General features: G+C 47.1%; 1 protein-coding gene across 1 annotated transcript; it reads left to right on the forward strand.

Moving 5' to 3' along the window:
• The first annotated feature begins 1,349 nt into the window (after window positions 1-1,349).
• On the forward strand, window positions 1,350-10,827 carry LOC144115170 (uncharacterized). Its single transcript, XM_077649421.1, has 2 exons — window positions 1,350-1,557; window positions 10,040-10,827. The coding sequence occupies exons 1-2, from the start codon at window positions 1,350-1,352 to the stop codon at window positions 10,825-10,827; spliced, it is 996 nt and encodes a 331-aa protein (XP_077505547.1).
• The last annotated feature ends 2,714 nt before the right edge of the window (window positions 10,828-13,541 follow it).

Below are 13,541 nucleotides of genomic sequence, written 5' to 3' on the forward strand. Positions count from 1 at the left end.
GGAAGGAATTTCACCCGACCTTCTCTCACCATGCTACGTCGCAATGAGGCGTGACTTCTCCGGCTGGAGTTGGCGTCTGACACCACGTGCAGGAAGGAATTTCACCCGACCTTCTCTAACCATGCTTCGTCGAAATGAGGCGTGACTTCTCCTGCTAGTGTTGGCGTCTGACACCACGTGCAGGAAGGAATTTCACCCGACCTTCTCTCACCATGCTACGTCGCAATGAGGCGTGACTTCTCCGGCTAGAGTTGGCGTCTGACACCACATGCAGAAAGGAATTTCACCCGACCTTCTCTCACCATGCTACGTCGCAATGAGGCGTGACTTCTCCGCCTAGAGTTGGCGTCTGACACCACGTGCAGGAAGGAATTTCACCCGACCTTCTCTCACCATGCTACGTCGCAATGAGGCGTGACTTCTCCGGCTAGAGTTGGCGCCTGACACCACGTGCAGGAAGGAATTTCACCCGACCTTCTCTCACCATGCTACATCGCAATGAGGCGCGACTTCTCCGGCTAGAGTTGGCGTCTGACACCACATGCAGAAAGGAATTTCACCCGACCTTCTCTCACCATGCTTCGTCGCAATGAGGCGGGACTTCTCCGGCTAGAGTTGGCGTCTGACACCATGTGCAGGAAGGAATTTCACCCGACCGTCTCTCACCATGCTACGTCGCAATGAGGCGTGACTTATCCGGCTAGAGTTGGCGTCTGACACCACATGCAGGAAGGAATTTCACCCGACCTTCTCTCACCATGCTTCGTCGCAATGAGGCGTGACTTCTTTCCGCCAATCAGACTTTGTGCCGGTCACGTGACGTCGACGAAAGCAAGATCCCTGCGACGATTGTAGAGAGCCTATTTAAGGGGCTCCTAAATGTAATTTTAGAGAATTAATTCTCTTCTCATCACCTTTCACCAACCTTGGAATAAACAGTGCAAGTTTCGCACTGGAAATCGTCTCGTCCTTGCTCGGTCGCCATGGCCTACCAGATGCCTGCAGCCCGCCGACGACGCCACGCTACCCAATAGTAACGTCGGTCGAGCTTCGATAGGCATGCGTCGCAACAACTGTCTGGCAGCGATTGGGATACGCAACCCTGGAGACCCCAACTAGGACAACTACGAGACGGTAGCCTCTTCGTCCTGGTGACAACGTTCGGAAGGAAGGGGTCTGGATTCATGACTGCATATGGTGAGTGCACGGCTTTTCTTCACTAAGATATCACTTGGCTTTACGTATTTTGTGGAAAGTACAGTGCAGCGGTTTTTATTTAACCGTTGACGGAAGTTTTGAGTACGTCAAGGTTGTTATAGAGTGAGGATTTAGCAGCACTAAGGGCAGCCATGGACTTGAAGGCACTAAAGAAGCCGGAATCGTTGAGCTTGGCCAAAGAGTTGGGCCGCCAAATTGCCGAATCAAAGAGAAAGCCGGAGATCTTAGAGGCGATCGAAGCGATCGGGGCAGACAACGTTGAACTGGAGGAATGGCGAGAGAGCATCGCAGAGAAAGAGGAGGAGCGTAAGCGCCTAGAGGAAGAGGAAAAAGAAGAGCGTAAGCGCCTAGAGGCCAAAGAACAGGAAAATTTGTTGCTCTCGGCAGCTTGAAGTATCACTGACGAGGCTGCGCTGCCGCATCCCCCCTCTAAATTTCTATTTACACAAGTCGGGTTTGGCGTTCTCTCCCCTTTGTGCATTTTGCCGTGAGCCTGAATCTATAGAACATTTTTTGCTGTATTGTCGCCGATTCAACTCTCTGAGAAAAAGGTTGCTGGAGGAGCCCTTGCAGCATCTTGGCCTTAGTTTGAGCAGCCTGCTCTTGCTATCATTTGGCGCCACCACATTTGGGTTCAGCCACAGATCTGTTTGTACCGCTGTTCTAAATTTCCTGATAGCATCTCACCGAATGCCTTGCTAAGTGTTCCAAACTTTTCTTTTCTATCAAATATTACATTTTGACTTAACCATTATTATTTAATCCCTCTCTTTATTCTTATTCTTATAATTTTGAAATCAAAACTCTCATCCCTTTTCTGTTCATGAGGAACAATTCACCGGTGTTGCGCTCCCACGTGCTTTTCCTTTTTATTACCTGCGTTCAGGTGAACAGCCACACGATTCTTGGCCGATCCCCCAGTGTGGGTATATGCCATCTTTTGATAGGCTAACAACAACAACAATAGCGCGACCTTGAAATGAAGCGCTTAGAGATTGAGCTTCTGAAAGCTCAAAATACTGAAAGACCTATCACAGAGGCACGTGAAAGCGAGCGAAGAATGACAGACTTGATGGCACCTTACGCAGTAGGAGGGGACATAGGTCTTTTTCTGGTAGAGTTTGAACGCACGTGTGAGAAGGCACGATTCGCGAGAAACACGTGGCCGCAACGCTTACTTACGTTACTGCCACGTGAGGAAGCTGATATCATCACCCGCATGGGGAAAGAAGAAGCAGAGGATTTCAATAAAGTCAAAGCAACTAAATCTTCTGAAAAAAGTATAGATTATCAGCAGAAGCATTTAGGTGAAAATTCAGGGAAGTCGACAAGACCAAAAGCGAGTCATACTCCGATTTTGCATACACCTTGGAGGTAAACCTGAAGGAATGGCTCAGAGAAGAGGGTGCACTCGGCGACACCGAAAAGACAATGCAGTGCGTTACCTTAGAACAGTTCTACCGCCGGCTGAAAGTAAACATCAAGCATTGGGTTCAGGATAGGCCAGGCGTAGACACTATCACGAAAGCGGCCAATCTCGCTGAGGAGTACGTAACCCGCCGTGCGTTCGAAGGCAACGAAGCTCCTAAGAAGGAGGTGACTAAATACAGACCCGACAAGCCAGAGCGATGGTCTAAGTCGAATCAGTATAAATCAAAGGAAAGATCAGATTCGGTGAAAAGTAGTGACGAGAACAGCAAGGGAAGGGAGGAGTCACCCGAACAGAGGGCAGAAAGGCAAAAGAAAAAAAAAACATTCCAGGCCAAGAAAGCAATAGTTTGCTACAACTGCCAGCAAACAGGGCATATCTCCGTGGAACGCAAAAGTACCAAACTTGTGTTGATGTCACTAACTAGTAACGAGGAAAATCAAATTGCTAGAACCGTACATTCGAGACCTCGTGGTAAATGGCAAACCGTGTAGAGTGCTTCGCGACTCGGCAGCCACAATGGACGTGGTGCATCAGTCGTACGTAGAGGAAGGCCAGTTCACGGGAGAATGTGCTTGGATAAGGCAAGCCGTGGAGACCTCCACTGCTTGTCTCCCTGTGGCCAAGATTTCGTATTGAAGGCCCTTTTGGAGTACTGGACACTGAAGCTGCCGTCTCGGCGCATCTCCCGCCTCAATATTCATATTTGTTTTCTAACAAATCTGTGGATTTGCTGCGACGCAGGGGAATCGGGTTCAGCGAAGGGATAGTGCAAGTCTTAACTCGTTCTAAGGCAAGAGAGCTAGCGGCCAAGGCAGTGTATGAGTGTCCAGTGGTGGAGGAAACAAGTTTGACGGAGGATGCGTCACCCAGCACCAAACAGGACAGCCCTATAGGGGATAATGCAGAAAATACACCAGCTAATTAAGGGGTCAGGAAAGCAGTGGAGCCTAAAATGTCTGGCGAGGCAGAATGCAGACAAAAGGTATTGAATGTAAGTCATGCCACATTAATTGCTGAACAGGAAAAAGATTCCACCCTGCGTAACCTAAGGCCGGACGCTAAAGAAGGTGTGGCCAAACGGAAAGTAAGGTTCCTCAAGAGGGCAGGCGTCCTCTATAGAAAGTACACCAGTCGAAAGGGAGTGCAATTCGACCAACTTGTGGTGCCGCATCTCTATCGCGAGCAGCTCCTGTACCCGTTTCACGGGGGCTTTTGGGCAAGGAATCTGGGCATTCGTAAAACAAAGGACCGCTTATTGCAGGAATTTTACTGGCCCGGCTGCTTTCGAGACGTAGAAGAATGAGGCGTGACTTCTTTCCGCCAATCAGACTTTGTGCCGGTCACGTGACGTCGACGAAAGCAAGATCCCTGCGACGATTGTAGAGAGCCTATTTAAGGGGCTCCTAAATGTACATTTAGAGAATTAATTCTCTTCTTATCATCTTTCACCAAGCTTGGAATAAACAGTGCAAGTTTCGCACTAGAAATCGTCTCGTCCTTGGTCGGTCGCCATGGTCTACCGGATGCCTGCAGCCCGCCGACGACGCCGCGCTACCCAATAGTAACGTCGGTCGAGCTTCGATAGGCATGCGTCGCAACACTGCACAAAGCAGCGACTCTGCTCTTGATCATTGTAGCGCTAGGTTTAACACAGACGAAGTTCTTCGCGATGGCTCGGCCCGCCTTCTCGTTGAGAACTTCATGATGTAGTACGACAAATCCTCCGTTCTTGTCTGCCTGAAGCAAGCGCAACTCGTTTTGCTTGAAGAACGAGACCACCCTTTTGATTGGGTCTTCGTCATGCTTGGTAGACGCCGTGTTGACCGTCTAGGTCAATGCTTCTACACCTTCTAGTAGCCATCTTTCTTGGTCTTCTTGGTCAGCCTGGCTTGAGATCAGCCGGTTGATTGCTAGCAGGTCGTGGGCTGTACCTACAGGCTCAAGACTGTACTTAGGACCTTTGCTAAGTACGCTTACAACATCATCAGGCAATACCACGTCATTCGGTACTACAAGGCTGCTGGCGCCAAGAGTCTTGCTCGTTGTTCTGCTGCGGGCCAGAATCTGCTGAAGACACCAGGCCCACCAAAACTCAGTCATCTGGGCGGCAACTTTTCTGGCGGAACGCAGCTTAATTTCTGCTAGCCAGGTCGGGTCAATCGCATAGCAAAGCGAGCGCAAAAGGTCTTGGAACCTGCGTACTTGGCTCCAAATTTCCGATCTTAAGTATCTGCAAATGCGTTTTAGAATGGTCGTTCGCTGCTTGATGAAACCGAACAGTGAACTTACTTTATGGGGAATGATTCTCTTCCGGAGGCAGAAGGCGATGTACCTGGCTTGACATGTAGCACTCACGATGAAGTTGACATGGGCGTTGACCTGTAAAGGTGAAGGAGGAACATTCATAAAAGGGCCCTCGGTGCACATCAGGTAGTTTAGAAGAACTTCTTGTTGGGCTAGTTGGTGCATTGCTTTGAAGAACCACGTTGCACATTCAGAAGAGACAAACACAGGAAAAGGCCAAGAAGACGGAAAGTGCGCAAACTATCAACTGAGTTCATTTGTTTGAAGGTGCCTTATGTAGCGGCTTTTCATACCACGTGCTGGGTTCGAAGTGATAATGGGATGAGTATCATGCTTGAGCGGAACTGTTTAAATATGCCACCTTTCCATAGAATAAGCAGTTGGTAGTGTGCGCGTGTGGTTTCTATTTCTTGTCTGTGTCCCGATTTGCGCAGCCGTTCATTTCATCATGCACCAACTCGCCCCTCAGGCCGTTATTATGAAGTACCTTTCTTGTACAGTGGGCCCTGTTATGTGTTCAAGTCCTTCCTTTGCTCTAGTACATGTGCTCATCGCTCACATCGGTGCTTCGACCTGCCGTGCAAGATTCATCTCATTTTGTATCCGCAAAGGACTTGTCCCCTCCGAAGTGAATGCCATTTTGGTGTGATTAAGCCGTCCATTGGAGACCTCAAGCGGCTCTGCCGCATTCTGAAATCTGAACTGGGGAGACAAGTACGTTTGTTTCATGATTGGTTGCGCGTGTTGTGTTTCACCCTTAACCCAGACCGGCTCGCCAAAAAGGAACCGGGTGCTCTAAGACTGCTTTCTTCGCAAACCACAGAATTTTTGTGGAAACGCTACCTCACTGTTCTCCCGCGGAAGCCTGAAAAGAAGAAGGTGAAGCCTAGGAACCTGGTCGTCCTTGGGAATGCCTCCGTTCCAGAACTTGCCGCTACTCTAGCGAAAGGGCCGAAGTAGAGTGTTCCGCCCAGAACCCCTGCCTTCGAGCTCCTCTCCCTGAACAGGAAGTTGGCAGATAAAGCTGGTGAGGACCGGGAAAGATGCATTTTGGATGGTGTTGACGGGATATTGAGGATATCCCGGAAAAAGGACCTTGCCCCGAAGGAGAGCACGCAACACGTCGTGTCGTTCTTCAAGGATAATGACCTAAGACTTCTTCAAGCGGACAAAGAAGGCGGTTTTGCGGTGGTTCCAGCTAGCCTTTTCAAAGAAAAGGCAACGCAGGCCATATTGACTAACTTTGTTCAGGTGAAGAAGAGTGCCTGTAGAGTGAAAACGAAAGCCATCTCGTTGTGCAATGAGCTGCAGCTTTGCAGGCTGGCCAAGGGAATCAGCGATTGCAAGAAAGGGTCTCTTGATGTGTTTTTTACGGTGAAAACCCATAAGCCAGACATGCCATTCAGATCCATTGTTAGTGAGAGGGACTCTTGGCAGCAAAAGGTGAGCCAGTTTCTTCTGAAGCATTTGAAAGGACTGGAAGTGGACGATCCCTTCACCACCAAGAATTCTACAGATGTGACAGCTTTTTTAAAAGACCAGTCCTCTATCGGATACATGTTTTCTGTGCACGTTGAAGGTTTATTCTATTCAGTTCCGCATAGCGACCTTTTCAAATCCGTACGGGGGTGTATTGAGTATAATGGGGCCATTGCATTTCAGAACACAGCTGGACTTAGTGTCGACAACTTTTTATCACTACTAGAATTTTACCTTAGACTCTACGTTTGTTTCCTTTGAAACAGAAATGTACTTGCAGAGAAGAGGCATTTGCATCGGCTCCTGTGTTGCCCCGGCGTTGTGTAATATATTTTTATCAACTATTGACCGTGCTTTAGCTTCTTCCCTTGACAGTGGCCCAGTCCTGCGAATTTTTAGATACGTGGATGACTTCTTGGTGATACTAAAAACTACTAACTCTGCATTGACGCTCCCCAGCACAGTGGAAAGAATCTTATCCGCGTTTAGACAACAAGGGAAAGGACTTGCTTTTTACTCACGAACTTCCAGACAACAACAGCTTGAAGTTTTTAGATATTAATATCAAGTTTTCAGATGGGCGAGTGCGCTGGATGTATTCCCCCCGAGCAAAAAAGGAACTGCTTCCGTACGCATCAGCGCACTCAAAGACAGTAAAAAGGGCTATCGCTTCTCTTTGCCTCGAGTCTGCATTGCTCAAGTCCTGTGCTCACATGGCTGAAGCTAGCTTCACCATCAGATCGAAAGGCTTCAAATGGCTCGCTTCCCGTGGTCTGTCGTTTGCAGCGTAGCAGAGACCCTCCTTCAAAAAATGAAAGGCAAGAAGAAAAAATACCTTGCTAAGCCGGGATCAAGAAGACCACAAGTGGTCCCCTATATACACCGAATGGCGCACAGTTTGAAGAAGGTTGCTGGCCGGTTCGACGTTCCTGTCGTTTTCTCCGCCCCCAAAAAGCTGGGCGGGTTATGCTCGCGGATCGGCCAGAAGAAGAAAGCCCCGTGTGAAAAGAGGCACGGCAAGCAATTCGTTTCCTGTGCTGTCGGAGTGGTTTATGAAATCCCACTGACGTGTGGAAGGGTCTATATAGGCCAGACGGGTCGCTGCATTAATGACAAGGCACGGGACCATGAGAAAACGTTAGAAAGCGGAGGCGGGTCAAATTTTCCTCCCCATTGTAGAGACTGCAAGTGTGAGCCGGTGCTTAACGAAATTAGGATTCTGGGCACGAGTCGCGATCAGGTGGCGCGCGAAATACTTGAGGCCTTTATGATAAAAAAGAAAGGAAGCAGATGTGTCAGCGACGCCTCGGTATTCCTCCGTAGAAATGAAGTCTCCTTCCTAGACAGTTTTTTGTGACGTCATGTTCTGTGCTGCTTTTCAGCCTAGCATTTCTAGCGGCCGTCTGCTGTTTGTTTAGGTGGGTTGTTAATTGTTTTATTGGTTTTATCTTTCTTTTTCTGTCTGCTTTTGCTTCATATGTTTGACTCTGCTTTTGCTACGATTGTTATTGGTTTTTCACTTTTATATTTTGTTTTTTGGTTGCTGACTGCTTTTGCTTCTCCTGTATGACTCTGCTGTTGCTACGATTGTTTGCCACTGCTTTTGCTAAGAGGTGGCCCTTTTGTTTCGTTTTTCAATTCCTTTGATCAGAGACATCTGTCAGTCTAATCTGCAGTATATAGTCTGTTAACCTGATGTAGCGGCTTTTCATACCACGTGCTGGGTTCGAAGTGATAATGAGATGAGTATCATGCTTGAGCGGAACTGTTTATATATTCCACCTTTCCATAGAATAAACAGTTGGTAGTGTGCGCATGTGGTGCCTCTTTCTTGTCTGTGTCCTGATTTGCGCAGCCGTTCATTTCATCATGAACTCCATTGACATGCTTCATCTCCCTCTGAGAGTGCGTAGTTTTGTCCAATCATTTTTGGAAGGCAGAAAATTTGCAATACGCCTCAGCGGCGAAGCGGTCGGATCATTTGTTCCTCTCGGTGGCGTGCCCCAGGGATCAGTATTGTCGCCGACGTTATTTAATATTGCTTTCATCCCGCTGGCTTGGTGCGTACATGACATCCGTGGCATAAAATTTCACAGTGCTTCTCTGTTGTAAGGTTGCCGTCTGTCCTGTGCAACACGCTATGTTCGTCTTTGGAAATAGCGCCCCATACATTGACGGCGCATCACCCGCTGAAAGGGATCTCCTGCGCATAGTGGTGGCCGTACCTTGCGTTGTCTGAGCGCCAGACGCGACTTTTTACATCTCAAACAGTTGAAAAAGTTGACTCGTCACTGAGCATGCCTTCCTCGCACTGGTCTACGCCCCAAGGGGCATGTTCACTGGCGAACAACAGGTGCACAGTTTTGTTTCTGGTTTACAGAAGGGTTTTTGCGCCGCCATGCGGCTGTAGAGACCACCTACCGCAAGCCGCCGTTTCAGTGCGGATACGCCGGCGACACACCGGCAATATCACCAATTTCTGTGGCAGTTCCGGATGGCATTACATGTGCGGCAGAATCACCTCGCCTTCGGAGCTTTCGGTTACCCTCGGTCGACGGGCATGCATGAGGAGCATCAGCGATTCGTCCATCTTCTTTATATGGTTGTATACTTCGGTTTACGGTGTGCGTTGACCGTCCCACCAGTTCCGCAATTTGTCTTTGCGAATACTGCTGCATGCAAAGCTCGACTATACGCACCCGTTCGTCGCTAGGCACCCTGGACATGGCGGTGGCACCGACGCAGGAAAGCGTCGACGATTACTGGAGCGTGGCGTGCACCGCACACATCTGCAACAAGTAGCAATTCGGAGCAGGCGGCTGCTGCAGACTGCCACATGTGTAATGTCATCCTTATCCCAGCATGAATATGTTTAAAAATTTCATTACACAAATATTGCTAGTTCTTCTTAAAGGTAAAATGTTTTATACGCGCAATGTGTAGTGGCATCGCAGAGTGGGCTAGGAGACAGCGAAAGCGGCAGCATGCTGATCCGCTTCTTGTTCTTCACGCAGTTCTGCGCCTGCCTCGCTGGTGCCTTCGTCAGGACTACAGCGGCGCCTTGTTTCCTTGCGCTACGGACTTCAGTTCCATCGCCATCACCAATCCTACACGTGGATGACCTCTGTGCGAGCGTGGACTGCCCTACCTTTCCTGTAAAAGACAGCACGGGTGTTCCCTCCACTGCGCAACCTGGCCGAGCATCTCCCTTCGACGATGTCATCTTCGATCTACCGGTCATGTTAAAGCCAAGTTCTGTGATGTCACCCACGGATCGTATAAAAGCAATGCCTACACAGCGGTCTGCCAGTGGGCTAGGAGACAGCGGAAGCGGCAGCATGCTGATCCGCTTCTTATTCTTCACGCAGGTACGTTTTCTTGAAAACGCACGTTGCGTCCGCTCTGATGACAGATTTTTGATGCTGTTTCCTCGCCCACACAATCGCGGTTTTCGTTATGTGTCTGTATCGTTGTATTCACAGCTTGTTTACTGCATTGCTAGTGTTCTCTTAAGCGGAGATGTGGAAACTAATCCTGGACCCTCTCACAGCAATCCCGGTTCAAATCCAGGCACACATTCTACATCTTCTTCCGTTAATGTTCAAGTAGCAAGCACTGATGACGCTTGCTCCACTTCCGATCAGCCAGCTATTAATGAAATGCTTGCCGAATTGCTTGCGGGCCAGAGAAAAATGGCCGAAGATATTGCAGATATAAAACGTTTCCAGCAGAGAGTGAACTCTCGTTTTGAGGCACTTGAATCACGAGTCTTTGCTCTTGAGTCAAGCTCGCCGACCTCGAACGGCGACGCAAGCGACGGGGCCGTGCAACGCCAGTTGAATTCGTTGTATGAGGTTGTTAGCAAGCTTGCTTCAAGAAATGATGAGCTGGAAAACCGTTCTCGCAGAAACAATCTTATATTTCACGGTCTTGATGAAGAAGATGAAGAAACTAACAAAGCTCTGTTCATTGCGGTGACTAAGGTATTCATCGACAACCTTCAGTTGGATTGTCCTAAAATAGAAAGGTATCATCGGCTAGGTAGAAAGCAGGAAGGGGGCCCTCGACCTGTCATCGTTAAGCTACTTGACTTTCGGGAAAAAACTCAAGCGTTAAAAAATGCTCATAGGCTCAAACATTCAGGCATTAGCTTACCCGAGGATTTCTCTGCTCACGTTCGATTGATCCGGAAAAAAATATGGGATGCAATGCAATCTCATCGTGACAGTGGCTCGAAGGTTCATTTGCGTTATGACCACGTGTTTATTGATAGCGTGCTGTACAACTGGGATGATGTTGAGAAAAGTTTGGTCAAAGATTCGAAATCAACGCCCCCGGACACTGCTGCTGCTGCTAATGCTACTGCTGCCAAGCCACCCGCAGATTCTGACTGACGGGACACCGCCGCCAACCTTCGTGTTCTGAACATCAATGCCAGAAGTTTAGTAAACAAGCTTCCAAATTTTATCTCTTTAATCCTAACTCATTCGCCTGATGTCATTGCGGTCACCAAAACGTGGCTACATGACGGTATAATTGACTCTGAAATAACTCCTCCAGGTTTCGTTGTAATTAGGGCGGACAGGCAGCATGGGAAAGGAGGCGGTGTCGCTCTCTTCATTAAGTCTAGTCTGAAATTTGTTGAAATTTCGGTCCCTGTCGAAATAGAGTCAACTTGGTGCAAACTCTACGTAGGTAACAAATCATTTGTTATCGGTGCGGTGTATCGACCACCAGGCACTTCCGTAGACCACGTGCATTCTTTAAGTAATTTCTTGAATTCTCATCATATCAACAATCCAAATATAATTATCCTAGGAGACTTCAATCTTCCCGGAATTCAATGGCATACATTATTCATTACTGGTCAAGACATTGCAATCAGTAATGAACTTGTCAATTTTTTTTTGTCATTTGGATTAAAACAGATAGTTGATAAGTCCACGAGGTCTTCGGAAATACTGGATCTGGTGTTTTTAAGCTCTTCTCTTTTCGCGACGAATTTTACATGCGAAGTCGTCGAGGGGATATCCGATCATAACGCTGTTCTTGTTTCGATCCCATGTTCTATTCCTTCCTCAACCCTAACTTATTCAACATTTCCGGATTTCAGTAGAGCAGACGACGTGCCTATCCTGGATTTATTAAGTGACGCATTTGAACAGTTTCAGCACCTCAGCATATCATGTGACGCGAATTCTTTAGTAACATTCTTCGAGAACATTGTGAAGGTCTGTATTCAGCGTTTTGTTCCATTAAAAACTAAAAAGCAAAACCACAGTATGCCCTGGATAACAACAGACATACTGCATCTTTCTTGCCGTGTTGCCAGACTACGCGTTTCCAAGCGCAATGGTAACCCTGAACTTTTGCAACAGTTCAGCGACGCTAAAGAAGAACTCCGTGCCAAAGTTCACTCGGGAAAAGATTTTTACTACAGAAATTCCTTGCCGCAATTAATGAAACACAATCCCCGCAAATTTTGGTCATCCATATTGCCACAGAGCACTAGTTCCAATACCTTCATTATTGATGATAAGCCGGTCTGTGACTCATTAGCTATAGCTACTAGTTTCAACACATATTTTCAGTCGGTATTCACAACAGATAACCTTGAAATGATTACTTTTCCTAGCAACTCTCAATGTTCTGTCGATATTTCAATAAGCGTCGAAGGTGTTCTGAACCTCATTCTGAACATAAATGTGAAAAAAGTAGTGGTCCTGATGATATCCCTAATATATTTTTGTATCGTTACTCTCTTTGGACCAGCCGCTATTTGACTACCATCTTCCAGAAATCGCTATCACCCGCAACCGTCCCCGTAGCCTGGGAGCTTGCAAAAGTTATTCCCCTGTTTAAAGCTGGCAGCACCCAAATCTTGTCCAACAATCGCCCCATTTCGTTAACTTGACACTCATGCAAATTACTAGAACATATCATTCATAAGCACATTACATGATTTCTTGAAGCTAACAATATCTTGTGCAAATTTCAGCATGGGTTTCGGCGCGGGCTCAGTACCATTTCACAACTTGTAGAATTCACGCACGACATTGCTAGTTCCCTCGACACGGGCTCACAAATCGACGCTTTATTTATCGACCTTTCTAAAGCTTTCGACACCGTTCTCCACAGCAAACTTCTTTGTAAACTTAATGCAATACTCAAAAACCCGTTACTGATAGACTGGATATCAAGCTTTCTTTCTAATCGTACACAGTATGTTTCTTTCAACTCCTGTTCATCTGAAACTGTTAATGTATCATCCGGTGTACCACAAGGATCCGTGCTCGGACCACTGTTGCTCTTACTATACATTAAATATTTGCCTGAAAATATTATTTCTAAAATTCGGTTGTATGCAGACGATTGTGTGATATACAGTTCAATTAACACCCCTGAGGATCACGCGCAACTAAATCAGTCATTCGTGTCATTCTGCTCATGGTGTGAAACATGGCAAATGCAAATAAACTTTCGTAAATCTGTATACATGTCATTCTGTGATCGCACAATACCATCTTCTTACACCTACTCATTCAAAGATAACTCTCTGAATCAAGTGTCCCAGTACAAATATTTAGGTCTTCTTTTTTCTTCTAACTTGTCCTGGTCAAAGCATATTAACAAAATATCCAATAATGCAATGCGGAGGCTCGGTTATCTAAAACGTACACTTAGTGTTGCCCACCAAGAAACTAAACTGGTAACATACAAAGCTTTAATTCGTCCACTTTTGGAGTATGGGTCAATAATCTGGAATCCTCATAAACAGTCCGATATCAGTAAGCTTTGAATCCGTCCAAAGGAAAGCAGTACGGTTTATTTGCCGACGGTATGACAGAAATTTTTCACCTTCATCCACTCTTCCTGCCATAGGCCTTTCCCTCCTTTGTACCCGCCGCGACAATGAGTGTTTAAAATATTTTCATTGTATTGTTAATTCATCCCGCTTTGCTTCACTGTCTGAGTATTTGCATTTTTCAGCATGTTCATCTGCAAGGAGCTACCACCCATTGAATGTAACACCCATTCACGCGCGCACTGATGTGCTCAAATTTAGTTTTTTTCCTCGTGTTATCGAACGATGGAATTCTTTACCCGG

Source organism: Amblyomma americanum, chromosome 1 (assembly GCF_052857255.1).
Source record: "Amblyomma americanum isolate KBUSLIRL-KWMA chromosome 1, ASM5285725v1, whole genome shotgun sequence".
NCBI lineage: Eukaryota > Metazoa > Arthropoda > Arachnida > Ixodida > Ixodidae > Amblyomma > Amblyomma americanum.

Excerpts from the sequence above, each read along its gene's own strand:
- LOC144115170 (XM_077649421.1), top strand. The coding sequence starts at position 1,350 with ATGGACTTGAAGGCACTAAAGAAGCCGGAATCGTTGAGCTTGGCCAAA. Across the intron at positions 1,558-10,039 it reads GGAAGAGGAAAAAGAAGAGC|TAGCAAGCACTGATGACGCT; the intron begins GTAAGCGCCTAG and ends TTAATGTTCAAG.